The 25,818-nt window shown below is 40.5% G+C and overlaps 1 protein-coding gene across 1 annotated transcript in view; it reads right to left on the bottom strand.

Moving 5' to 3' along the window:
- Positions 1 to 22,992: 22,992 nt before the first annotated feature.
- Positions 22,993 to 25,818, bottom strand: part of Cenpa (centromere protein A) — a 5,661-nt gene continuing 2,835 nt past the window's right edge. The window contains exons 2-5 of the mRNA XM_015479890.2: positions 24,917 to 25,026; positions 24,146 to 24,223; positions 23,720 to 23,874; positions 22,993 to 23,384 (exon numbers count right to left, since the gene is read on the bottom strand). Of these exons, the coding sequence (XP_015335376.1) occupies positions 23,740 to 23,874; positions 24,146 to 24,223; positions 24,917 to 25,026 (323 nt within the window). The 3' untranslated portion in view covers positions 22,993 to 23,384; positions 23,720 to 23,739. The remainder of the gene's footprint in view (positions 23,385 to 23,719; positions 23,875 to 24,145; positions 24,224 to 24,916; positions 25,027 to 25,818) is intronic.

The raw sequence follows: 25,818 nt of genomic DNA on the forward strand, positions 1-25,818 counted from the left end.
GATCAACCTTGTCACCTCCGGCATCCTGGGATAGAAGAACAGCTCTTCCTTTACTCAGAAGCTGCCCTCCAGGCACAGGCTGAGTGCGATGCCAACCCTGGCTCGGCCTGAAAGAAGCCACTGGCCTTGCTTTGCCCAGCAATTACTTGGGCTCCATTTGCTGATGGCAGGAAAAGGTGAGCAAGCACCTGTCCTCAGCACTGACTCTCTCTCACAGCAACCCATGCTGCTGGGTCTGCCTTTGTTCTGGCCTCCAGGTTTCCACTTTCCCATAGTAACAATGTGGACAGTGAGGACACTGAAAGAGAGGCTGAGTCACGTGCCTGAGATCAGGAAATAGTAGAGACAGAGCTTGAACCCAGACGATCCTGCTCCAAGTTCCCAAGCATTGCCCCAGGGCCAAGGAGAGCTGGGGCCTTTTTTTCCCATGATGGGAGAAGGGCTCTCAGCAGCTGGATAGGGAGAGAGATGTAAAAATCGATCCTGGGACTCCCCAGACAATGGTTCAAAATGTGCTTGATGTACTTAAAGGCACAGTGAACCCTAACATCCATCTTGAGGCAGATTCTCTATAAGGAAGGAACTGCCAGGACCCATGGGGGATCTTGGGTACGTCCTTTATTACCTTAGCTTGAAGGACAGGGTACTGGGGTATAAAATAAATCCCAGACTCAGTGGTTATCACTTGGAGAGGTCCAGGTGAGAGCCAAGATCAGATTCCAGACCAGAAAGGCACATAGACTGTTCATGAAGGACAGTGGTCAAGAGAAGCCACTAAGACCTGTAAACCCAGCTACTTGGAGCCTGAGGCAGGAGGACTGCAAGTTCAAGGCCAACCTGGGCAATTTATAAAGACCCTTTCTCAAAGATAATTTTTAAACATGGGGGAGGGGCTAGGGATATCGCTCAGCAGTAGACTGCTTGCCTAGCATGCAAGAGACTCTGATTTCAGTACTGAAAAAGAGAGAGAAGGAAGCCAAGAAGGTATGTTCAACAGAGCATTGACCTTCAAAGGCCATTTGATCTGTACCTCGTCAAGGCTGAAGGTATAGAAAGAGAAGAAAGGAAATAACATTTACTAAAAATTCCTGAAGATCTTGGGGCAATCTGCTGGAAACATTGGATTTCCCTCTTAGGAAGAGTTTAATCATTCTTCTCAGAGCCTTTATTATTCTCATAAGGTCCTTGGGTTCTTTGTTTATTTTGTTTTGTTTTTTAGTACCAGGGACTGAACCCAGGGCCACTTAACCACTGAGCAACATCCCAGCCCTTTTTATTTTATTATGATTTTTTTTTTTTTTTTTTGAGACAGGATCTCACTAAGTTGCTTAGATTCTCACTAAGTTGCTGAGGTTGGTTTTGAACTCATGATCCTCCTGCCTCAGCCTCCTGAGCTGCTGGGATAACAGGTATGTGCCACTGTGCCTGGCAAGTCCTGGGTTTAAGAATAACCCCAAGGCCAGTTGCGGTGGGGCTCAGCCTCAGCAAAAGGCTCCAAGCAACTCAGTGAAACCCTGTCTCTAAATAAAATACAAAATGGGAATGGGGATGTGGCTCAGTGGTTTAGTGCCCCTGAGTTCAATTCCCAGTACCCGCCTCCAAAAAAAAAAAAAAGAATAAGGATTGTTCCAGATATATCAATGGGCTGGGAGCACTTGGCTTGATATTGCAACAAAATTTGCTCACAGTAAATAAAATCTAGGTTAGAGTTTTTAAATGTCTTTTAAAAATTGCATTTTATTGATTTTTTTAATGGTAGAAGCAGGATGTATTTGCTGTGGAAAATTGAAGAGAATAAATAAGAAAAAAAAAGAGTTTAAAAAAGCCACCCACGATTCCATCACCAGAGAAAATCACAGTAAATATTTTGGCATATATCTCTCCAAGTTTTTTTAAGTGGTTTTTTTTTCTACAAAAGATGAGATTATATTTAAAATGTCATTTTTTAGCCTAGCCTTTTTCTGTGTTAATTCGTATCATTATTTTTCGCCAGAAAATTTTGTGAAGGACTTTTAAAATAATGATCAAGTATCCTTTTGTTGAGATGCTGAACACTAACCACACTTGACCACTTGGAGGTGACTAGTATGAAGTCCAAGATACACACTGGATTTTAAAGACAGTACAAAAATGAAAGTCCCACAAATTAAACAAACCAGTATTTTTGTACTAATTCCAAATTGAAATGATGTTATTTTGGTTATATTGGGTTAAATAAAATATATCATTAAAATCAAGTCATCTGTCATTAAACTTTTAAAATATGGCAATAGAAAAAATTTAGTTTTACTTGTGGCTTGTCTTGTATTTCTGTTTCTACTGGGATTTTCAGAGGACCTTATCTAGGTTGTCTGATTCTATAAGGAACCTGTATCTTTCATTGTCATTGAAGACTTTGCAACTCTGGAGATAAATTAACTTGTGGGCGTGGAGTTGTGGCTCAGTGGTAAGAGCATTTGCCTAGCATGTGTGAGGCCTTGGGTTCGATTCTCAGCACCACATATAAATAAATGAATCCAATAAAGGTCCATCAACATCTAAAAAAATATTTTAAAAAATAGAAATTAACTTGTGGATGACTGATGGTGATGCAAATGGTTCCTATTTATAGGAAGGCAAATGGGTTTTGACTGGTAAAGATGAAATGGATTTCTGTCCAGTGAAAGAAGCCAGTCTTGCCTTATTAGCAAGTTTTTTTTTTTTTTTTTAGCTTGTCCAGTTGTCTCTATATTTGTCTGTCTTTTGTATTCCTCTTGGAATAAGTTTTGACAAGTTAATGGGTTCCTTCATTAATTATTAAGTTAAATAAATATTTAATATATGTTTATCTCATATTAGCATGAACTAATCACAAGAGTCATAATTTTGTCATTTAAAAAGTCATAATGTACTGGACAGGGGGTGTAGCTCAGGGGTAGAACGCTTGTCTGGTATGTGCAAAGCCCTAAGTGCATCCTTAGCAACACACACACACACACACACACACACCACACCACACACACGCGTGCACATACAAAGTCATAATTTGATCATTATTCGTTAATGGTTGTGAAGGTCCCATCAAGGCACCCAATGAATTCACCCAGCTGAGCTTACCTGAGGGCTGCTTATGCCCAGTCAGGTCTTTCCCTTGGCTTTCAGAGTGACCCCCCAAGTTGTAATTGAACTTTATTCTGCTCTCTATTCCTCTCTGTGCCCCCCCCCACACCTTACAGTTTTACATTTTGCTTAAACTGGGGTGCCCAGAGTTAGTGTTTTTCTCCTGGTGGCAGCAACAACTGGAATTTATGGTCTGAGAATTTGGGAATCTCTGTACAGAATTATTCCCTTCTGGGTGACAGATGAGAGGGTTTTTTAAATTTTTTTTTTTTTTTTGGTCTATTTTGAGCTCAAACCAATTAAGACTATCATGCCCACTGGGAAGAACATCTCTTCGAGGTTAGAATTAGGTTTCAGGCTAGATTAGTCCCCCCACCCCAATGCTGGGGATGGAACCTAGGGTTTGGTGCTCGTTGGGCAAGTTGCACCGCTGAGCTGCACTCCCACCCCCTGAGTTTGCTACCCACCTGTGGCAAAGCTACTGAGCAGCTACTCTGAGAACTTTCTGTGTCTGTTATCTACATGCCTGATAAGCTTTAACGTTCACAGTAACTATATTTTATCATATATCTTCTTGAAGATTATTATCAAGATATTTAGGTGACTTAAAACTTCAGGCTAAAACTAAATTGAATTACTTGATAATCATTGGATACTTAGAAAATCTTCAAATGAGATAAAATACTGAAACAAATCACTAAGGTAATTTTACATTTAAATGCTGCATTTGTTATTTTTTTATGTGTTAAATAGAGGTTTTTATATGTTTAGTATGTCAGAGGGAAATTATATCTTTGGGACATATTAATGAAGGTGTTCATTTTTGCTCCTTAAAAAAGATATAAAAGGCTACATGAAGTTGTTATGTGTGTTCTGAAAAAAATATGTATAGGTAACAGACATTTCTCAATTATTCAACACTTGTTTATTAATTTGTGTGCGTGTAAAATAGAAGTTAGTTACTTTATGTAACAGTTATAATTAATAAGCATTGTTGATGCTGTGTGCTTTTTGATTTTTCAAGGAAAAAGAGTAGTTTTCCTAAAGCAGCAGGTCTCAAGCATTTTGGTCTTAGAGCACTTTACATATAAAACATTATTGAGGACCCCAAAGGGCACTTGTTTATATGGGTTACATATATTAATAATTCCCACACATTTCCATTAAAATGGAATTTTAAAAAATATCTATTTGTTTGAAATGAGAAACGCTGAAATCACTACATGCTAACATATTGTATGAAAAATAAATATATTTTCAACCAAAAATGGAGGTAACGTTCTGTTGTTTTTGTTGGTTTGTTTTTGGTACCAGGGATTGAACCCAGGGTGATTAACCATTAAGTCACATCCCTAGCCCCTTTTATTTTTTATTTTGAGACAGGGCCTCACTAAGTTGCTTAGGACATCAGTAAATTGCTGAGGCTGGCTTTGAACTTACGATCCTCCTACTTCAGCCTCCTGATCTGCTGGGATCACAGGCATGTGCCACCTTGCCCGGTGAGAAGAATTTGTATTTGCAAATCACGTTCAGCTGAATAGAGGACAGCTGGATTCTCAAATCTTCTTTTGCATTCAATCTCCAGTTTGTCACGTGCCATGTAGCTTTGCTCAACACTCAAGAGAAAATGAGAGAGAAGAAAAAATGTTTTAGTATGATTATGAAAATAGTTTTGATCTCATGAGTTCCCTGAAAGGGTCTGGAGGACTTCCTGGGGTTCCCCCTGATCACAGTTGTAGAACTGGTGTCTTAAAGTGTGCATTTGTTCTAGAATAAGAAAGATCATTATGAAGGATAAAATTCAGAAAGGGACTTTTATTTGCCTTAGTTTATAACAGCTATGTTTGAAAGATGTCAAATGAACATAGGAGATATGTTAAAATTTTGACAAAATTTATTCTGGTTTTGCTTACTTGATTTACTGATCATTATTGTATGCTTTCACATATAATAAAAAGGTAATTCTTTATCTCTGTAAAATCTGCCTAAATATGAGTGATTTTGTGTCTCACCAGTATAATTTTGTGAGCTTCATGCTGATTTTATTGTATCCTTGATTACTTAAAATAAGAGAAAAGACAAAGTCCTCATTTATTAAAGAACTAAAATTTTTCACAGTTGTTCTTTACAATTATGTTACCTTCTGTATTTGTTTTTCAATGTTTTATTGTCACTTTGATCAAACAGGTAAGCAAGCATGGTTTCACAGTTTCCCATGATTGTACCTTAATCATGTGCCTACATCTCCTGTAACAAATCTGGATTTTTTTTTCTTTCCAAGTCAGATTCTAAATTTAGAAATAAATAAGGGAAAAATTTCAGGATGTCTTCTATACCTAAAACTATCTTCAAGATTTCCCAGAAGACATTCTGAAAAAAAAAAAATGTCTTTCAGTTTGTAAAAAGAAAGCATTAGAAATAATTAAATTGTCTTTTCTTGACATCTTGCTATTTTAAGTTGTATGGAAAATATATAAATATTTCTGATTTTTTTTTAATATATTAGGGCTTGAACCCTGGGTTGCTTTACCATTGAGCTACATCCCCAGCTCTTTTAATTTTTTTAATTTTGAAACAGGGGCTGATCTTGAACTTGCGATCCTCCCACTCAGCCTCCCCAGTTGCTGGGATTACTAGGCATGTGCCACCATACCTGGCAGAAATTCGTATTCTCTATGGAAAGTTTCTGGAAAAATTTAAATATCCTATTTGTCTGTAATATACTTGTATCCTCAAGGAAAACACTAATCAAATCTCCTGTGAAATTGTCATGTTCTATATTTCAATAGAGAATTTTTCTCTCCTCCATTCTGAATTATTTATAAAATAACAAATTAACCACAGTCATTTCTCTTGTGTTAAAACACCCAGTTTGTGTTTTGTAATCACCCCTAAGAAACTAATCCAGTATTTTCTTCATGGAAAGCCAGGCACGGATTTTTCTGAGTTATCTGATTCTATAGGGTCTATACTTTTTGCTAACTCTGATTGCAAATGATTCCTGTTTATAGTCATACAAATGTATTTTTCATTATATATGCAATTTATTTTATCCAAAGAGGGCATCTATTAGTAAGTGCATTAGGCATCCTTTTTTATTTATGTATATGCTTTTCTTGGATTTTCCTGGGAAACAATTTTTATAACTTATTCATCTTTAAATTATTCGTGACTCAGCAATTAATGAGTCAAATAAAATCTTTTAACACATAATAATTACATAGTATGAGTCATGATTTTACCTGTTTGAAAAAAATCATTAATAGAAACAGAGTGTGAAAGGATATTATTTTGGAATGTCTAATCCATTTTTTCTTGTTATTTCCCCAGGTCACTGTCTTAGTTACTTTGTGCCCTCCAAGTCCTGAGAGGTGGTGGGGGGTGGTGGCAAAAAGCACTGAGGATTAATCACGAATTCAAGAGAACTCATGTGTCTGGAGGAGTCTTCACGTGGGGGGCCAGGTAAAGGATTTCAGATATGAACAGAGGAGAGCAAGAGTGGGAACAGGGAGGGTGTAGGCAGCTCATAGGCAACCTGTGCGGATACCAGACTTCTCTGGGTCCTGTATCCTCCCACTGCCCCAAACTTAGTCGCAATGGCTTGGACAATAGACTGTCCAAATAAAATGAGCCAACGTAGAGCAAACGGAATTTGCTGCTGTATTATGAATTTAGATATAGCTGCAGATGGAGAACCACAACCCTGAGGATAGTTTGCTATAACTCCTTCACTCCAGCTGAATAGGCACTTGGAATAAAAATCAAGTTCCATTAGAAAAATCTAGTTTGCAGATTTAGGTCCCATCCCTTTCAGGAATATCCCATTTACATTCACTCTCATAATTTATTCTATTTCCTAATCTAGTGTACACTTGTTCATCTTTTGGGCTTCTCTGCATCATGTATGATGGCAGGGGAACCAGCCTTTCTCCATAGGAGTGGAACATCTCAAACCCAGATGCCCTCAAAACTGGCATGTGGGCACTGGACCCCAGCCTGCCTAGCACATGTCCCTACCCGGGCTTAGAACTATGAACTGGTAGCCCCATGGGTAAGGAACGGCCTCTGCCTGTGTATAAAGGGAAAGGCCCCCCATATTGCACCCAGATTGAAGGATTGGCTAAACCTGCTGGTCCTGGCTGGCACCTGGGAAGAAGTTACCTCTCAAGCAATTAATTCTCCATTTTCCCTTGGCATTTCACTGTGTCATATGTTTTCCCCTTGCAGATGACCTCTGAGGAGACATCTCTGTCCTTCCTGCAATAAAGAGGTGACCAAGGCCAAGGCCAGAGGTGTGTGAATGGGGGTGGTGTATGTGGGCTAGGTCAAAATAGCATTTAAAAAGGCATAATAGCTGGGTGTGGTGGCACATGCCTATAATCCCAGTGGCTCAGGAGGCTGACGCAGGAGGATTGCAAGTTCAAAGCCAGCCTCAGCAACAGCAAAGGCTCTAAACAACTCAGTGAGACTCTTCTCTGATAAAATATTTAAAACAGCTGGGGATGCGGCTTGGTGGTGGCACCCTGGGGTTCAATCCCTGGTACCAAAAACAAACAAACAAACAAACAAACAAAAAACATAGTAAATCATTTACACTTTAGTATGACTGAGCCAATTTTTTCTTTTAGTTCACAAATTTTAACCAGAGAAGGGCTTCATAAATAAATAAGGTATCTACCAGACCAAAAGGAAAAGGGTAGAGAATAGAAGACTCATTCATGTCCTTGCTTCCTTTAATAACATAGATGTTCTCTTCTCTTAGGACTTCTGAAACACTACCTCAATTTTGTTTTTATTTATAACACCTCTGTTTCCTTCAGTAGATTCTTTATTTCTTCCTGACCCCTAGTTCAAATCTCTGTGTGGATGTGTGTTTCAGTCCCGGCATTCACTTCTGAACACATACACAAACTACAATGAAAAGCTTCTCCACTCCATTGCTTTATTCAGTCCAGTTGCTTAATCTCTGAGTCTTGGCTGCCTGGAAGGCTTGCTGCCTCCTGCTTTGCCTGCCCAGTTCCTACCCTCCATCAGGGTTCTACCTGGACCTCATGACTCCTAAAGTGGGGTGAGATGCCCTTCTTATAGCTCCTACAGGAGCCCACACATAAGCTTCTTGCAGTCTTTGCCCCTCTGCTATGCTGAAGGAGCTCAGTAAGTGCTTCTGGAGCAGTGAATCCGTGAGTTCAGCTCTTCCCTTCCAGTAGATTCTGGCAGACGAAGGAGTCCTGGCCAGCCATGCATGGTGAGGCCACTGGGGTCAGGAGAAACAAATTCAGTGAAGCCACCCAAGAAAGATGGCTTTTCTTGTGACCTGTAGAGGGTTTTGGTGGGATATGGCTGGCTGTGTCGTCCAGGTTGGGGAGGAGGGTCACATTGGGAAGCCAGGACTGAGGAGTGGGTCCTTTGGCCCCTTTCAAGGAAAGTCAATGCCAGAGTGCATGTAAGAGACTTGGAGGCCTAGGGTGGGGCTCTTCCAGGGACAGGCAGGACCAGTGAGAAGAGGACAGTAGATCAGCTGTGAGGGGAAAGGGGAGAGGAAGAAGCAATGGTTTGGAGAGAAATGGGAAGAATCATGCTTTGGTGCCTGTCCTGGACGTGGACAGGCCAGGCTTATAGAAAAGCCTGAGATGACTGAGGATTCCAGCATCCTGGGCAGATGGAGGAAGAAGCTTCTAGGGAAAGCTGCAAGATGGAAACTGGTCTGAGGAGAAAACAGAGGGTCTTAGTTTAGAAATATTACATCAGAATACTCCAGGGAGTTGAGGAGGCATGGGGCTGGCTGTGACGGCAAACTGGAAACAGAGAACCAAATCTGGGAGGGTACTGGAGCCAGAGGGATGGATTTGGGGATCATCTGCTAAAGCCTGGGAGGTTATAAAATGAGGTGCTGAGGGACACAGGAAGGGGCTGGGGAAATGCCTGGTGTGGGGCAGGAGAAATACAGCAGCTGGGGAATGGGAAGGGTGAGGCCTAGTTGGTGCCAGGTGCCTACTGCAGCACAAGAAGGGGTTGTGACACAGCAGAAAATGCACTGCTGCAAGCTTGGGCCTGGGCACTTACAGCTGCCTCATCTGAACTGGGATAATACAACCCATTTCACAAAGCTGTTGGTGAGGGTGGGGGGTGGGGGGAAGCCCTAGCACTTGCGGATAGACCCTCAGTGCATGGTTCTTATTACTAAGGAGAATGGGAACCATGGCTGGAAAGTAAGGATAGGAAAGGTAAAGAGTCATAGTAAGTCCAGGGGCAGCTTGTGGGACAGGAAGGGGCAGTAGCTAAGAGGTTCATCCCTCCTGCTGGCTTCCCAGTGTGCAGCTGAGGACATAAATTAGAGCCTTCTGGAAAACAGAAAGAATTATAAAATGTCAGCATTTGTGGCTGATATCAAAGGTAATTCATAAGTAAAATGGGTTTTTTCCCTCACTGGCTTCTTTTTCAGAAAAGTTTAGAGAAACTTATTTTGAAGTGCTTTGATCTGCTTGGCAGAAAGAAACCAAATAAATTCAAGGTGTCATGGCACATTAATCCTCCTGCTTTGAAACTGAGGGTGACAAATTTTATTCAATAGCTAGAGACAATCTTTTGGGATTTCTTAGCCCTGACTTAACCCTGATCCCCACTGGGTCCTGGCCCTGACTGGCCTCTTGTTCTTCCTTCTGACCCGGAATCCTCACACTTTCCCCTTAAATAGGACCCAGGCTCCCTGTGAAGGTGATTTGAGAACTGACACCCTATGTTGCCGCATTCTTTACTTGGAACCAGGGTATCTGTTTCTGATAGTTATTGCTGTGACTTGAGTCTGCTGGCTGTGATCATGTCCTGGCTCTGCTCCATGGAAACTCAACCTTCCTGTGTGGCATTAATTTAGAGCAGTAATAAAAACAATGGCTGCCATTTATTGGGTGCTAGGCACTTTATCAACCTCACTAAGGCCAATGCTCACAGCTCCAGGGAAGGGGTGTCTCTTCTCCACATCTTCTAGACCAGGTGGCTGAGGCAAGAGGAAGAGTACTATCCCAGAGGATGGTACTACTGGGAACCAGTCTGAGCTCTCCCTGGTCTGCCCCTCACCAGGCCTAGATCCTTTCATGCTGATATTTTATCACCTCTTATGAAAGATGGGGGTCCTAATACCCTCTCACATAGTTGTCATAAGGTATGGGACCACCTGAAAGTCCTCAAAACACAGAAGGTTCTAGTACAATGTGTTCAATGTCTCGTTCTTATGATTCTTTTCTAATTTAAGCATCTGCTGCCAGTGTGAAGGTCTAATGTGGTTTATTTTCCTCATGGGTTCCCCCCGCCCCGTTGCTGTTTCCAGCTTTTAGCATTATCAGCGTAACCTTGGGTTCTTTTGCTCCATTCGAGATAGAAATCACGAAGAGGCAAGAGCTACATCTGAATGAGGCTTTGTTAGGGCTCTGTTTGAGCATAAGAGATGGTGCACCGTAAGAGTTCTCACTCTCACTCCCTGAGGAAGTAAATCTTCCATGGTCTGACAGGTGGCTGGCACAAGCATACTGGCAACTATTGAGCACCACTCGGGACTTCTGCATACATTATCTTCTGCTCTTGGGGCTGGGCCAGTGCACAGCATGGTTGTCTGCTACTAAGCTCTGAGCTCATGGAGGTGTTTTGTAGTGATCCCAGCCAGAGGCTGCAGGAAGCCCTTTGCAAGTTTTACAGGAAGCAGGGAGCATAAATAGGGCTATCAAAAACATGCTTCTTGGGCTGGGGATACAGCTCAGTTGGTAGAGTGCTTGCCTTGAATGCATAAGGTCCTGAGTTCAATCCCCAGCACCATGAATAAATAAATAAAAGTGTCTTCAATTAAAAAAAAAAAACTCTTTCTCATTAAAGATGGAAATCAGGTCCTATTCTATCTCGCCTGGAATTGGGGGTGAGCATTGGGGTTTTGAATCTCTCCTCCCACCATCAGTTATATTGGACTCAGGACTCGCCCTCTGAGAATTCCAGCAGGAAAGCTGCCATCCCCACCCCCTCCCAAACTCACAGGGCTCAGGAACCCATTGGATCCTAGTTGCGGCCCCATGTATAAGTGATTATCTGCTTCCTCCATTCATGGTCATGTTCTTTGAGATGGGCCGTCTTCTGTGGGTGCCTCTAAAGTGCAGAGATTCAGGTGGCAGATGAGAGGTGTGTATGTCTGCTGGGGCTGCCATAACAGAGTGCCTCAGACTGGGCATCTTAAACAGCAGAATTTATTTCCTCAGTTCTGGAGGCTGAGGTCCCAGGTGTAGATGCAGGCAGGGTTGACTTCTTCTAAGGCTTTTGGATGGCTGTCTTCTCCTGTGGCTTCCTTTGGTCATCCCTCTGTGTGTGTCTGTGCCCTAATCTCTTCTCCTTATAAAGACACCAGTCCTTTTGGATTAGAGCCCATCCTTTTAACCACTGTAAAGAACCTGTCTCCAAATACAGCCACATGCTGAGGTGGTGGGGGTAAGGACTTCAAAATAAGACCTTATTTATGTATTTGTTTATTTTGTGAATTAAAGCTGGGGCCTTGACGTGCCAGGCAAGTGCTCTATTACTGAACTACATCCCCAGCCTCTCAACATATGAATTTTTAGGGGACACAGTCCAGCCCATAACAAGGACCAAGGGGATATTTTACAGGGGTCCCCTAAATCAGAGTCCTGCAGGAGTGGAGGCAGTGGTGGGGAAGCTCTAAGGGTGGGCCACTGTCTATCCCGGCATAAGCAGCATGTTGCCCTCCACCCTCTATTCCAATCCCTCTCTGCATGGGAGTGGACCAGAGAGGGTGTTCATACTGACACCTTTGGCAGAGGTTGGGTAGGGGGACTGTTTAAAGCACAATGGGAACCTCCTTGTGAGTTCTCTATAATTCAATTAGATACTCTGCTAGGAAATTCTCTTGGTTCTCTGCTGAGTGGAACTGCATTGGATGTCATTTATTTTTATTTATTTCTAAGTGCCCTTCTTCTTTTTTTTTTTATAAAGAGATAGTGAGAGAGGGAGAGAGAGAGAGAGAGAATTTTAATATTTATTTTTTAGTTTTTGGCGGACACAACATCTTTGTTTGTATGTGGTGCTGAGGATCGAACCTGGGCCGCACACATGCCAGGCGAGCGCGCTACCGCTTGAGCCACATCCCCAGTTCCCTTCTTAACATTAGTTCATCTTACTTGATGGGCTCAGTAGAATAATCCCTACCTGTGGGCCAAGTTGGGAGCCTGAGGGTCGAATTCTCAGAGGTGCCACCAAGTATCTATCGTGGATTCCCCATAAGCCGGTTCATCACCCAGACAAACAGCAATGGTGGCAAAGTGGATTCTGGGAGGGAAGTCATGAGTGAAATGGGGTAGGATTGCTTTCCAATCCAATGGAGATGGAAGACATCTCCAACCTACTATCCACAGGTATGGGTAGATGTGTAAAACTCCATGGGGTTGCAGCTTGGGGTCATGGTGGTGATGGAGGAGGTGGGTGGGTTAGAGGAAATTTCATGTAGGCAAGGGGTGGGAAGAGCTGGTCAGGGAAGGAACAATAGCCATGGGCTCTCTTTGAGTGTCCAGTCCGCTTTCTCTGTCGGTATTTTTCATGAATGACACTCAATAGCATTTCTTTTTTCCATGCTATGATCTGGGACCCTCTGTATATAGCTTTCTATAATGGATGACTTGCTTTGCCCACAGGGGCAAGAAGTAAGAACTGTCAACTCCTATCTCTCCAGTACCCTCTTGGATACTTTGATTTTCAAATATTCTGATTTTGAAACAAGTCTGACTAATTCAGTTTTGAGACTAAGCAGGGCTTCCAGAGGCCAACAGATGCCCAGACATATGGAAACCCAGAAACCTCTAATGTCAATAGCAAATGTGTGTTCCAGCTACAACTCATTTATTGCTCATTCATTCATATCTTCATTCAATGGGTATTTATTCCAAGCTGAATCTTGGGTTAGGAACTGAGAAGGCAGATACAGCATGCAGAGGCTCTGTGTTCCAGGAGTTTGGAATCCAGTGGAGCTGCTCTCTAGCTTTAGGGGAGTCATTTCCTATCTCTGGAACTCAGCTTCTCTGCTTTTAGTAGAGACTGTTCTTTGCTTTTAATAAAGACTTGAAAATCCAACTATTAAGATTCTAAAATTCAGTCAGCCAATCCCAAAAAAACAAATGCCGAATGTTTTCTCTGATATAAGGAAGGTGACTCATAGTGGGGTAGGGAGGGAGAACATGGGAGGATTAGATTAATTCTAGATAGGGAAGAGGGGTGGGAGGGAAAAGGAGGGAGAAGGGGATTAGCAAGGATGGTGGAATGTGATGGCCATCATTATACAAAGTACATGTATGAAGACTTGAATTGGGTGTCAACATACTTTATATACAAACAGAGATATGAAAAATTGTGGTATGCATGTGTATTAAGAATTGTAATGCAAAAAAGTACATGTATAATGGCATAAATTGGCATACTTTTTATACAGAGATACAAAACTTTGTGCTCTATGTGTAATAAGGATTGTAAAGTATTCCATGTATTAGAAAAAATTCCATGTATTTAAAAAAAAGGATTCTAAAATTCCACATTTATTAAATTTAGACTTCCGGATGCACTGTCATACCCTGTCAGATCCTAGGCAAAATAAGGAACCTGGCTGCAAACTCTATTCAGAAGGGAAAATTTAAGGTCCTATGGATCTGTCAATTCATTCCAGAAACATCTACTGAACACTTTCTGATCCATAGCAGAAAGATGCAAACTGCAGTCACTGATGCCTTCCTGAGGAAGATTCTTGTCACCAGAGAGCTCAGGCCTCTCTGAACAACAATACTACTTAACAAGCCCTGCCCTTTGAGTTTAACTCTAGAAATAGAAGTGCAAGGTAGGTTTGGCAATAATATCAGCTTCAGAACTAAGACCAAGCTCCCTGATTTCCCAGCAGTGTCTGGTCTCTGAGGAGCCCTGACCCAGGGACATTCCTGTGGGGTCCTGCCAGGAAAGGGGAAAGAGTCAGGGAGGGGAAACAGGGTCTCCAAGTGTGATGAGTTTTTGAGGCTTTGACAAAGACTTTGACCCCACCAGTCTCTGTTTTCTCCTGGTATCTTCTGCTGCTTCTCCTGGCTGACCTCATTGCCATGGAAACAGAAGAGGGACATTTCTGAGTCTAGTTTAGCAATCCCTATGAACTCTCCTCCTGAAAGAGTGGGTAGCAAAGTCGGCTATTATCTTAGGAGGAGTTAGAAGATTTCTTAACTTTGAATCAGTATGATCAATCTGTGTTACTTTGTAGAAAGAAATATAAACAGCTTAGAAAATTCTTGCTGCTTCTATTGCTCCATTTATCAAAAAGCATGCTCAAGCAAAAAAAAAAAAAAAAAAACTAAACTAAAAAACAAAAACCATGCTCACATTGGCTGTCAATTTAGCCCTACAGCTTCCTGTTCCACTCTTTTTCCTCCTTCATATAACAGCAACATTTCACTTACATTTTTGAGTATAGCCACATTGGTCTTCTCAAGTTTTACCATGGAAATATTAAATAGATCATGTTTACATGTAGCAGGAAAAATGCATTTAAATTGCCAATGAATTGGATTTGAACAATTAGAGATTTCTGAAACTTAATTCCTTGAGTAAATAGTGTTTTTTTATTATTGAAGGTATTTGAAGAAAGGTTGGTGTTGCAGAGAGCTACAGAAGAGATTCAAATAGGTCCGGGTTAATGACTTTTAAGAATCCTTTTGACCCTGAAATTCTATGATGAATCCAAGCTAAACATAAGGTTTAAGAAACAAAAACAAAGGAGTCACATGAAAGATTCTTTTAGCTGAAAATAATGATCCAAAGCACTTTTAGACCTATTGCTTTGGATGTAGTACCACCCTGGAAAGCACCTTGGCCGTTCCTTTTACCACTTGGATCCCCTTTCACACTGCTCATAGGTGGACAAGACTTGGGTGTCCTTCCCATGAGGCTCAACTACCTTGAGAATGGGAAAATCAACCTTGCCTCCCAGGACCACAGCCCTGGAGAATGCCAGGTACTGTCATAACTGAAGCCTGCCCTCCCCACAGTTTATGCCAAAGCCCAGAGATGGAGATACCAGCCCAGTGGAGGATTCCATGGTGCTCAGGCATGGATGGGCAAAGAATTAAAAAAAAAAAATCAGTAGCTAAAACCCCAGTGGTATTTGAAGGATGCTGGTTAGAGAAAGGATAGGTAGTTGGGGAAATAAGTGTGGTTTGAGATCAACTGGATTTGCTGGGTCTGGCCAATTAGCAGGAAAAGGATGGTGGCAGATGCTAAGTAGTAAGACTGCTTCCCTAAATAGATTGTAGAGGACATGGACTTAAAGGTCTGCAGTAATGAAGGTTGCAGAATGAAGAGGAACTTAAATTGATCCGAAAAAATTACAGATCTATTCCTCCCCCGTGGGAATCATATGGGACAGCAATATTGGCCTAGTGATGGGGAGGGGAAAGGAAAAATCCTCAATCAAAATGCTTTGGCTGCTCCTTTAAGACCAACTTGATTTTTATTCCACTTAGTGTCTCTGAGCTCCAAATCCATCTAACATAAATGATGTGTTTGTCTGTAGTTGTAAGCACTAAGCCAGATGCTGACAGATCATTGTCAGTGAAAAGCTGTTTCCACTGAAGAAATTATTATCCCTCTGATGCTAGTAGAGGGGTGGAAACTTCCACAAATATGTGTCAAGTGGGCTTTGAACATTAAAACAAAATCGATGTGAAAACTACAGTGTGCTTTTACAATATACTTATAATCATTAATATGAGTTTGAAGCCAAAATAATTCAAGTAATTCCAGAATGGGGTTCATAATCATTCATGGGTAGTGGACCTCATGAAAGTCACGGCTTTTTTCAGAAAAGTGCAAAACATATATTCATGAGATTACACAAAATTTATACATACATATGTATTAGAAATTGTTTTCTTTCAAATATTTGGAACATTTGCAAAAACTTTACAATGAATTACATCTCTGATTTTATAATATTTTAAGGCAATGTTTTAGTCCCCCCGCCCTTTTTTTATGCTGCAGTGACCAAAAGACCCGACAAAAACAATTTTAGAGGAGGAAAAGTTTATTTGGGTCTCCCAGTTTCAGAGATCTCATCTATAGACAGCCAACTCCATTGCTCTGTGCCTGACGTATGGCAGAAGAGTGTGGTGGAGGAAAGTGGCTCAAGACATGGCCACCAAGAAGTAGAGAGCTCTTGCTCACAAAGGACAAACTATATATCCCAAAGGCACACTCCAATAACCCACCTCTTCCAGCCACACTCTACCTGCCTCATTACCATCATTTAACTCCTATCAGAAGATGAATGCACTGATTATGTTAAAGCTATCATAACCCAAACATTTCACTTCTAAACTTTCTCACACTGTTTCATACATGAGCTTTTAGGAGACACCTCATATATAAACCATAACAGGCAATACAAATGGTCAATATTTCTAACAGTCTTAAACTCTAAACTACCCAAATGTCCAAAAAAAAGGGGGGGGGGTATATGTAAATTTAGATCTACTATACAAGGGAACACAATTGTCCCTTGCTATCTGTAGGAGATTGGCTCTAAGACCCCCTATGGATAGATACTCAAATCCCTCATATACAATGGTATAGTACTTGCATATAACTTACACACATCCTCCCATATATTCTAAATTACTGCTAGACTACTTATAATGCCTCACACAAAGGAAATGCTATGTAAATGGTTGTTTTACTATACTGTTGAGGAAATTACAAGAGAAAAAAGTTTGTATATATTCAGTACAGATCTAATTTTTATTCAAACATTTTTGATCTGAGGTTGATTAAAGCTGAGGACATAGAGGGCTGACTGTATAGCAGTAAAAATTAACACCTGAGAAATGTGAATTCTGCAAACATTGATTGGAAGATGCAAGGGAAATATACTGTATGATTCCATTTAATACAATAGTCAAAACTAATCTATGATATTAAAATAGTAGACTAGACTATGATATTAAAAGTCAGGATTATTATTATCCTAGACAAGGGAACTATCAACTAGAGTCAGGTGCAAGGTAGGCTTATGGGATGCTAGGAATGTGATTCTTGAATACTGGCCTACATTAGTGCTTCAGGTTGTGAAAACTGAGCTGTAAAATTGTGACTTATGGTAGTTTGGAATATATATGCAATATTTAAAATTTTAAAAAATTAAAAGTAGAAGTTTTTAATTCTTGGAAATAACATTGAAATAAAGCCAAACTTGTGTTAGCTTTCTATTGCTGCTATAACAAATTACCAAAAGTTTTTAGTATTTTAAGCATAATGCAATTTATTCTTATAGTTCTGTACAAGTCTGAACACAAATTTCACAAGACTAAAAATCAAGGTGTTAGCAGGCCTATTCTTATTTCTAAAGGTTCTAAGGGACAGTCAATTGTTCTTTTTAGCTTCTAAAGGTAGCCTAGATTCCTTGGTGTAGTCCCCTTCTTCCACCTCAAAGCCAGCAATGTATCTCTGATCATTCTTCTATTGTCTTGTTTGACTCTCTTGTCTCTCTCTTCCACTTCCTATGCTCCCAGCCCTCTTTGGTACTGGGACTGAACACAGGAGTGTTCAACCGCTAAGCTATAACCCAGGCCCCCGCCCCTGCCTTTTTTTGAGACAGTCATGGTAAGTTGCCCAGGCTGGCTCAAACTTTCTGCCTCAGCGTCCTAAGTAGCTGGAATTATAGGCATATGCCAGCATACCTGGCTCCCTCTTCCACTTTTAATGGCCTTTTAAAATACATTGGGCCCAATGAATAATCTAGGATAATCTCCCTATTTTAATGCCAGTTGACTAGCACTCTTAATTTCATCTGCAACCTCAATTCCCTTTAGCCATAAAACATAGTCATGGGATCCAAAGGCTTGCCTAAGAGGAACACCAATAGAAGCAGCAATGCCAAAAGTGGAGAGGGATCATACTTTGATGGCATTGTACTCTCCTTAGATTTAGCTATGGCTAAGTCAGGAATACTCTTAAGTCCTGTGAACCTTCTCCCCTCAAGTCAGTTTGAGTTGGTGTCCCCAAACTTACAACTTAGTTTTGATGTTACTTGTGATAGCATGGTATGTTTGATACTGAATAAATTTAAATTATTTTGTTTTATTTTAATGTTAATAAGTACATACTAAAGTAAGGATGAAAATAAGAAAATCAAGAAACACATTGAACCTCAATTTTCAGGAATAGTAGACTAGGCCATCAGGACCACTCTCCTACTGAGGACAACTGAAAAAGTAGGACAATATTTATATCTTTGTCTATAACTTAAGAGCATTAAATTGCTAACAAGCTAGTGATTACTTATTAGTAATTACTGATGCAAGAGTGGAGACAGAATGGAAATCTGAGGTGGGTTTAACAGCAGATTAGGTGCAACATTTTCTTTAGGGGGTTTTGTGCCAGCCCTGAAAAGGTAGCTGAAAAATGAGCTATGTTTTTGGCAGCCTTGGGTAGCTCGGGAGATGACAGCAGAATACAGACCCTCCAAAGTAAGCATGGGAAGCTGCCCTGGGAAGGCTGGTGATCCCTAGGAGTAAGGTGAGTAAGAAGCCATTGAATTAAGATGTTTCTGAATGTTCAGTGCCTCCAGGAATCTGAAAGAAGAAATGTGAATTCTGCAAACATTGATTGGAAGATGCAAGGGGATATGTATGTCATATTTCCTCTTTAGAGGAAGATGTTGTTGCAGGCCTCAAATTATTTCCTCATACAGATGTGATAGGTAATTAAGCACTAATGAGAAAACAGATCATGAGCAAGAACCAAGAGAAAGAGACCCATAAGAATTGAAAATACTCAAATCATTAGATTTGAGAATCAGATCTGGAAAACAATGATGCTCATTCTGTTAAAGGAAATAAAGGCCAAATTCAACAAAGTTTCAGCAGAAAAATGGAAACTATAAAAAATAACATGAAAAATTAGAAAGAACCAAAAAGATATTGTAGAACTAAAAAATACAATGAATTAAAATAAGAAAACAGGTTTAAAAATAGGTTAGAAATAGCTGAAGAGAAAAATCAATGTATTATAAAGAAGGGTAGAAGAAACATAGACGTAGAAGAAATAATCTGTTAGCACTGATAGACAAAAAGATGGCAAAGAAAAGAAAATCAGAAGACATAACAAAAAGGACTAGAAAGCCAACAATTAGAGTTTCAGGAGAGGAGAGAAGAGAGAATGGGGAAATATTTCAAACAGTAATAGTTGAGAATAGGTGAAAAGACATCAATCCATATTCAAGAAGCCCAGTGAATATCAAGCAAGATTAAAAAGAAATCCACACTTAGACATAACAAAATGATATTGCAGAAATATTAATTTCAAAGAATCAATTGTATTGACAACATCTCAACAGCAAAAACAGAACCCCAAAAACCAAGAAATTAACTTTTTCATGTGAAAAAAGAATACTGCCAATATGTAATTCTATACAGAGTAAGAATATCAACATCAATTCACAAAGATGGGGAGAACAAGAGATGCAAAACAGTAAAAAAATTTTTGAAAGTTAAAAATCAAATGAATAAGTAGAAACTGATTTCATAGACTATAGAATCCTAAGGTAGCAGTAGATGATGGAAAACTATCAGGATCCACACTGCAAAATCTTCATAATGTTCAGAAACTGAGAGTTATCAAATACTTTTGCAACTTAAATATTTGGCTAAAGTAGAAGATTGGTTGTAAGCCATTTAGGAAAAAAACAAATCTTTGGACATTTTTCCCCTACCATTCATTCACTGGATGATTGCCTGTCTCCATCCCCATAGATGGGTCCTTGTTCTCAAGAGATGACGTGATGGAGGGTGTGTGGACTTATGGAGGCCAAATCCAGGGATAGTAAGTAGGCTTATGCATAGTAAACTTTGAATATGGGTATTCTCAGCTCTCCCTCTGCTGAGTTAGGCTTTAGCTTTCCAAGAAGGCTGGATGACTGTTCTCTGTGCATGTGTCTAGTCTAAGATAACAGGGGATTCCCTACCAAAAGGCTCACCTGATCACTTCACAGCAAATCTCAAAGTCAACAAGTCCCATTAAACTGCTCAGAACTCCCAATGAGCTTTTTTTTTTTTTCTTTCCATTTTACCCACAAGGCTGGTTAGAAATCAAAGGAACACATCAGAAGTAAAGAAAGACTAGAACAAATGTAGGACATAGGGGTAAGGCAACTAAGGGAAAACAAACTATGCAACAAAACAAAAACTTATAATAAATGCCCTTAAAATGGTATTGCACTCATGAAACAAGGGTGGGATGTGTGCTAATTCCATCTATTGGCTCCAAGCCCCATTCCCACCTTTTCAAGTTCTCTGTAACACAGCAGGGTTAGAAGCTAGCCAATTATATTTCCAGGCTCCCTTGAAGGTGCTTCTGTTTAGGTTCTGCCAGTGTGAGATGCTAGGGGGTCCTGGAAGGTGGGAGGAACAAAGGAGACATTTTCTTTCCTGTTTTGGAAGTGCCTTTGGTGGAGGCAGTGGCAGCAGCAGTAGCACCAGCAGAAGCAGGCAAAATGGGGCTTCTGACTTCTTCCTCAGTAGCACTGATACAGTTCAATGCAGTAGTGGCAGGGGCCTGCATTGCAAAGCAGCAGTGAGGATGGGCTTTGGGCCCTGGCAGTTGTTTGATCCTTGTCCTCTTTCCTTTTGCTCCTCCATCACTCCTGAAGTGATTATAGCCAATCCCTTCTTCAAATTCCTCTTTGCTTGAAGTAGTTCAAGTGGTTTCTGTTTTGTTGAGTGAACCACTAATTGATTAAAGTGTTAGAATTTTTTTTTTTTTTTTGTACTAGGGATTGAACTCAGGGGCACTTGACCACAGAGTCACATCCCTAGTCATATTTTATTTGGAGACAGGGTCTCACTGAGTTGCTTGGTGCTTCACTGTTGCTGAAGCTGCCTTTGAACTCATGATCCTCCTTCTCAGCCTCTGGAGCTGCTGGAATTACAGGCCTATGCCACGGTGCCCAGCATTTTTAAAAAAAAAATAATAAAAAATACTTTATATTAAAAATATAAAAACAGAAAAAATTCAGTGGAAAGGTAAGAATGCTGATAAAAATCACCCAGAAAGTATAGAAGCACACACACAAAAAATTGAACAACAGAAGTGCTCAAAATTTACAGTAAATTGTAACACTGTATAACATTAATTATCATGATGTAAATTACTTATTCTCATGTTATCATACAAATACCATGTGATACAGAAAGCACGCGTCCTGCCTGGCCTAGTGAAATACAGCTAAGTACAATTTCAAGAGCAAAGAAATGTCAAAGAAAACCACAGAAAGTCTATAATCTTCTAATCAACAATACTCTGACAAGAACACTAAATATATTCAAGGCTAGATAAGCTTTATTCAAATGTCTGCATAAATATGACTTGATGTCAAACAAGTTTTTCCAAAGGGCTAAAATTTATTAAGCAGTAAAATTCAGCGCTTCCCTTTGGTCTGTCTCTGAATTTAGCTGACCAATATATCATTATTAGTAGTCTGCACTCACTGCTCATTTTTATCACTCACATTTCTCAGATCTTTGGGTGGCATTTTTCATTTCTCATGAAATTTCTTAAATTGCATTTAGAAACAGGACGAGGGTTTTACCTGCTCATTTCTACTTCAGAGGCAAAACCACATCCCTTGATTCTCATTTTAATTGTGGGTGTTTGCAAATGGTGTGCAACTGAGGAACTTAATGTTAAAATATGCCGCAGTCTGGCTGGGCACACAATCACGAGCCACCACACAGCTTGTAGATTCAAACAGCAACTCTTTATTTCCGAACTCACACCAGCCGTCTACAATCACGTTCTGGGGAAATCCACGTTCTCTGCCCAAATTCACCTTCACTGGGCTTCTGTCTCCCAAAATATACTGTCTGAATCCCGTGAGAACTCAAGGGGAACTCAGGCAGCAGGATACGCCCTATTCCCAGCAGGAATAATCTTAAACCTTAAACCTGGAACCTAAACTGGGAACGCCCTAAACACGATTATCTTAAACCCGGAACACCCTAATCTGCCTTGGTCCTTGAGCAAGGTCACCTACATTCAATGTCACTGCAACATGGGGTACGCTGGCAAGGAAATTGTCATACCTACTTGGCTAATGGCTCCCAGCAAAAATACAAAAAATATGGTATAATCTCCATGTGCTAAAACAATACCTTCATTTTAATTTTTTCATTAAAGAATTATTTTTATTATTTCTGCACAAAGAAGCTATAAAAACACCTATAAAAGCATTGAAAAAACACTTTAAAATCCTGGATTTATGACGGGTACCTTGTTAGCACACACCTATAATTCCTGACACTTGGGAGGCTGAGGCAGAAGGATCTGTACAAGTTCAAGGCCAACCTCAGAAATTTACTGAGACCCTATCTCAAAATAAAAAATAAAAAGGGCTGGGAATGTAACTCAGTGGTTAATTGTCCCTGAGTTCAATCCCCAGTACCCCAAAATTTTTTAAAAAATTAGAATAAAACAAAATCTTGGATGGATATGATATATCTATGATTTACAACTAAAAATAAAATGCTAAATTCTATGAGAGAATTTCTGAATTATTTTGATAGAAATTTGCTAGAAGGAATCAGAAAAATTTCAGGCTGGGAGTAGAGTGCATGCTTAGCATGTATAAGGTTCTAGATTTGATCCCTAGTCCCAAAACCAAACAACAACAAAAAAATTATTTCTATTTCAACTCCCAATTTAGTTTTGAAAAGCAACACATTTGTTGACAGTCACTAATGATATTAATCTGGAAGGCAGAGATTTGTACATGAGGAGAGTTGGGTCCTTTAAGGTAACAAATGGAAGTGCTCTTCTCTTATTTTTCCCTTACATTTAAAAAAATTTTTATTTATTTATTTTTATTCTTCCCTTTCATTTTCAATAACAGTACAAATATACACATGGTTAAAAAATGCATAAAGTACAGAAAGATCTAAAACAAAGTAAATATCCTTTTCCTATAACATGACAGATCTGATGTCTTCAAAATCCTTTAGGAGTCATATGAGTAACACACCAACTAAGTCTTTTCAGGCCTTTGGAACTGTGTTGATTGTCTCCTATAACACCTCTGCTACAGAGGAAACGGGCATTCTTCTCCTTCATAAAGAAAGTTTAAAGGGCAACAGTCAGACACCGCTCAGAGACAACAAAATCCAGGTAGCACCTCAGACACCACTGGGTCTAGTTGTAGCTCCAGAGAGTCCCAGGTAACATCCCTGAAATTTAGGAGTCACATTTACTAAAAAGGCATTTTCAAAAGTAAGAAAACATTTTCTTTAAATAAAAATGAGGAGATCTGCTCCTTGTCAAATTCTGAGATTTGGGGGATAAGAGAAAAATATATTTGACATTATTCAAAAGGGCATGAGCCACAGACTCCCATGTAGTCAAGTAAAGGCCAAGGTATTACTAGGGAACAGGGGCAAGATGAGAGGGCAGGGAACTAAGGATGGAGAAGGAAGATCCCTTCAGAGAAATTCCTGCCCCAAGGCTGAGCAGTTGGGTGTCTTCCCCCAGTGTACTTGCTCTCTGGTGAGCCACAAAGACTTACAGAGACAGTGCTGCAGGAGTTCAGCCAAGTCCTTCCTCGATGCCACGGATCCTCCTGGCCAGCTGCACATCCTTGGGGAAAAGAGTGACTCGGCCAGCATGTAAGGAGAGGAGGTAGGCATCCTCAAAGAGGTGAACTAAAAATGCTTCTGCTGCCTGGGCAAAAGAGAAAATGACAGACACAGACAAAAGGCACAGGCTGCTCTTTGGAGACCTGTTGCACTTCTGAGAGCTCAAAAAGGACAGAGGGAATGACTAAAGAGCTCTGCTGCCACCACACAGAATCTCCTCCAAACCCTCATCAATATGCCATTGTCTTCAGGAGGTCAGACCAGCCTGTAATATTTCACAGGCAGTCCCATGGAATTCTGGAATGTTCTTTCTCCCCCTCTCAGCACTCACCAGTGGTATTTGAGCCCCTTCTTACCTCTTGAAGGGCCAACAGGGCCTGGGCTTGCCAACTGAAGTCCACACCACGTGAGAATTTCATACATATTTCTCTTGCCTGCGGAGGAGTGGAGACAGAGATCAGGAGTAGCAGAGTAACAAAAGAGAGATTAAAGGGAAGACAGACTCTCTCCAACTGTCTCCCATGAATTCACATCTCCATCAATCTGTCCTGGCCCTTAATGTTAGGGCCCAACCAGCAGCAGGTATGGACTCCTGGGAGCTTAGAAAATGGCATATCTCTTACTGGTGCTAGGAGGGAGATAAGGAGGCAATCTCCAGGGTAGGAAAAGGGATCAAACGGCAGGTGGATGAGAGAGTTCTATTTCTTTTCTTCTCTTTTTCTTAAACATCAATTTATTATTTTTTAATATTTATTTTTTAGTTGTAGTTGGACACAATACCTTTATTTCACTTTCTTATTTTTATGTGATGCTGAGGATCGAACCCAGGGTCTCATACATGCGAGGCGAGTACTCTACCTCTGAACCATAACCCCAGCCCGAGAGAGTTCTATTTCTATAGTCAAAGCACAGTTTCAAAGTAGAGGTAGTGGGGGTATCAATTCCAGAGAGAACTGCAAGGTTGGAGGGCCTTTGGAGGGCTCATATTTCCAGAAGATGGAGTCCTCTACCAGGTTAAAGAATATGTAACTTAGTCACCTAGGTAAGACATGGTAGGGTCCTACATATCTGGGAAATTTAAAAGAAAAAGGGTGGCATGGAGTGGTGGGAAGCTCCCTGGAGCTTACCAGGCGGCTGAAGGGGTACTTCCTTATCAAGAGGTCTGTGCTCTTCTGTAGATTTTTGATCTCCTTAATCCAGCCAATTCTCCTCCGACTATGTTGACGAGAGGAAGAACCTAAACAAAACAGATGGATCATGAAGAGAAGGTGCAGTAGAAAATGGGTGATGCCTTGCAGTTTGGTTGAGACAGATCAACTGTCAAGTCACTAGGCTGTGACTGTGAGCAAGTATGCTCCACAAGGGCAGAATGTTTCATTCACCTCTCTTTAGCAACTAGAAAACAGCAGATAGTTGCTAAACATTTACTAAATTTAAAAAAAAAAAAAAAAAAAGGATGTTCCTTTGAGATTTGAGTGCTAACATTTCCATGAAGCCTTTCCTGAATCCCAAGCCCTTCCCAACAGATGGGAACCCAGGGTTGCCTCCCTCCTCTGAGCGCCACAGTACTTGGTATTTCTCTTATCTTTCTCACTAGATTGAAAACTCATTTATTTTGGTTTTAGGCCTTTTTGTTAACAGCTGGAAGGAATCAGATACTGTCTCCTACAATACCCCTGTCTTGATTATCCTGGGGCCTAGAGAAGTGAAGACAGTTGGCCACAGTTCATTAGAGGCCAATGAGCTTTAGAATTAGCATAAGTCAGTGCCAGTGTCAGGAATGCAGGTTATAGAGTCACAACCTTTGGCTCAAATTCTAGTTCCAACATTGACATTAAAAGATGGCTAAGTTCATCTCAGGTGGTACATGCCTGTGGTCCTGGTGACAGGAGGTTGAAGCAGGAGGATCACAAGTAACTTAGAGAGACCTTATATCAAAGTAAAAAGGACTGGGAATGTAGTTCAGTGGAAAAGCACACCTGGGTTCAACCGTTAGTTCAAAAAAAAAAAAAAAAAAAAAAAAAAATTT

Source organism: Marmota marmota, unplaced genomic scaffold, assembly GCF_001458135.2.
Source record: "Marmota marmota marmota unplaced genomic scaffold, marMar, whole genome shotgun sequence".
In the NCBI taxonomy this organism is placed as follows: Eukaryota; Metazoa; Chordata; class Mammalia; order Rodentia; family Sciuridae; genus Marmota; species Marmota marmota.